The 2,512-nt window shown below is 38.9% G+C and overlaps 1 protein-coding gene across 4 annotated transcripts in view; it reads left to right on the plus strand.

Annotated features, from left to right (window-relative positions):
- Window positions 1–2,512, plus strand: part of SON (SON DNA binding protein) — a 41,844-nt gene that overhangs the window by 20,245 nt on the left and 19,087 nt on the right. For 3 of the 4 annotated variants that reach the window (XM_015424944.1, XM_015424945.1, XM_015424946.1), the window contains exon 8: window positions 156–272. In XM_015424944.1, the coding sequence (XP_015280430.1) occupies window positions 156–272 (117 nt within the window). Of the gene's footprint in view, window positions 1–155; window positions 273–2,512 lie in introns of those variants that run through there. The other variant, XM_015424947.1, reaches the window with a different exon arrangement.

The raw sequence follows: 2,512 nt of genomic DNA on the forward strand, positions 1-2,512 counted from the left end.
GGAGAGTATAGTTTTTCTTTCTCTTAAAAATTGCATTAATTTCTGAAATACTGAATGAGGACTTGCTGTCGTGCTTCTTCAATGACTTTCATATGCATATCCACATTTGAGAACTTGTTAGTTCATTATATTGTTATGCTGTCTTACTATTGCAGATTGATGCCTGGGCTCAGCTGAATTCTCTACCAGGCCAGTTTACGGGAAGTACCGGTGCACAGGTCTTGTCTTCAGAACAGTTATCCAACAGCGGTCCCCAGGCTTGGATTAAAAAGGTAGATGATATTCAGACAGATGAGTCCAAATGTCACAGTTTAAGCTCCTTTGAAATCACTGGAAGAAGTGATAATGACACACTTAGGACACTAATAGCCTCATAAAATATGTGCAGAAAATAAACTGAGTTAATTTACTTTTGTGCTCTGTCAAGATGTGTGCGCGCGCTCTTGTTTTGGAATCTGTATCTACTATGCCTAATTAGCTCTGTGTTAATACTGGTTTGGTAGATGAACTGTAGAAACTGGGAGAATGTTCTATGCTGACGTATTAAAACATGTATTACTCCCATGGTTACTGTTATCTTGTGCTGAAGTTACCCTGAAATGTGGGTACAATCAACTGTGGTAGTTCTGTTACTGACCTTGTCAGAACTTGAATCTGATTCCTGATTTAAGTAGAATTTTGGCTGATGAACAGGGCTGTAAAAATGCATTTGCTCGCTTGCCTTTGTTGGATACAGCTTTGGAATTGGTGAGATGCAGCTGCAAGCGAAGATTGAGGCTCTGTGTAGTGTTCAATATTTTCTACTTTTTTACTTTCCTTCTTACAGTGAGATGGAGGCTTGTTTTGTGCCTCAGTTAGTTAAAAAACCCCACAGACTCTGATTCCTGCCTGATCTAGTTGCACCATCTGAAAGGGTCTGACTTGCCTGGTCAGCTCTCAGAAGAGGAGACTTTATTCTGGACCTTTTTTGCAGTATGGGATAAATTGTGGGAGAAACTTGACACCCCCCACCCCCCAAAGAGAGGAGAACAATTGTCTGATACAGAGGGATACAGAAAGGTAGTAGGGTAATTGATTGAGTGTGTCTCATAGAAGAAGGCAGGAAAAAAGTGCTTGTCCAGGTTGCTGGGCCAGGGCTAACAAGGTACATCTGCTTATATGTAGAGCAGGAGTGTTGGTAGAATGGAGGGAGGAGGAGGATCAGAACATAAATACATCTGATTTGAATTAGTAGTTGACAAGAATAGATAAATGTAAAATGAAAAGAGGTGCCAAAAAAGGGAAAGAACAGATGGCCAAAACAAAGTCAACAAAGACTTTGAGGGCTCTAAGGAGAAAACTCCAGGGAACTTTGAGCTTGTTCTGTGATCTGGAATTGGAACTATGTTTGAGAACTGACTATACTTGAGAGTTCAGGAAACTCCTGAAGAGTGAGCTTGTATGTTTGGCAAACATATGTATATTTTTACAGCCTTGACAAGAAATAATTTATCTCAGTGTAAACTGTTCTGTCAGAATTAATTTTATCCACTTCTAGTTCTGATTGGTTTTTATAGAATACCATTTTTGGAACCAGCTGATATGAAAAGTGGGCTGTAGTTGATTCAGTAGAGCTGAGTGTAGTTGAGTTAAAATAAGCACCTAGATACAGTAACTGGAGAGTTTTATAATTGTGTTCTGTTGATAAAATGTACTATACACTTTTACACTTTTGTAATTAAAATATATGGGAAATACTGTAAATATATTATCTGTAAATATTTATCTGCTGAACTGGTTTTCTTTGTGGGAATAAAAGTGGCGAACCAGTGGTTATGGATTGCTGCTGTTATGGAATCACAGCAACCAGTTTAGGAAAGGTTTTAATGATGCTTCCCTTGTGTGTTTGTCTTTCATCACCCATGTACAGTTCACAAAAAACCCTATGTGCTGTAATTTAATTGGCAGTGTATCCACATTAGGCAAATGCCAGTATTTTTAATAAAATCCAAGTAGAATGGACAAGTGGTTCTTGAATCGTGACAACCTAGATAAAAACAGAAGAGTTCAAAGTGTTCCCCATTGTAGCAAGAAGTGTGAATAACAAGCCCGGGGTTGTGTCCATTTTAAGCATTTGACATTTTATAGCAACTTAACAGTTACTTTGCTTTGTTGAAGAGACTGTTTTTATATGGATCAAGTGGCAGATGTTCAGAGGCTATAGAAGTTCCAAGTACCTTTGTGTGCTTAATTCACAGTGTAGCTGGTGGTGTCATGCGAAACCAGTTATTCTAGGTTGTTTGCAGCCCCCCATTTCTTAGGCTTCTCAAGAGATGGACAAATGCCCACTCTGGGCAGTAGTGCTCTCCTGCAGTTTTATAACACACAAATCTTTTCATAAAAATCAAAATTTTAACAGCCTGCCTCTGCTTTGTCTCCTAAGCCATCCATAAGTCTGTCATTTTAGTCATCTCTACTCTTAGTGCAGTGATCAGTAGGACTTTAAAGGTGGATCTACCTAGTGTGGAAAGAG

This window comes from Gekko japonicus, unplaced genomic scaffold, assembly GCF_001447785.1.
Source record: "Gekko japonicus isolate JY-2015 unplaced genomic scaffold, Gekko_japonicus_V1.1 scaffold1770, whole genome shotgun sequence".
NCBI classification, from domain to species: Eukaryota; Metazoa; Chordata; class Lepidosauria; order Squamata; family Gekkonidae; genus Gekko; species Gekko japonicus.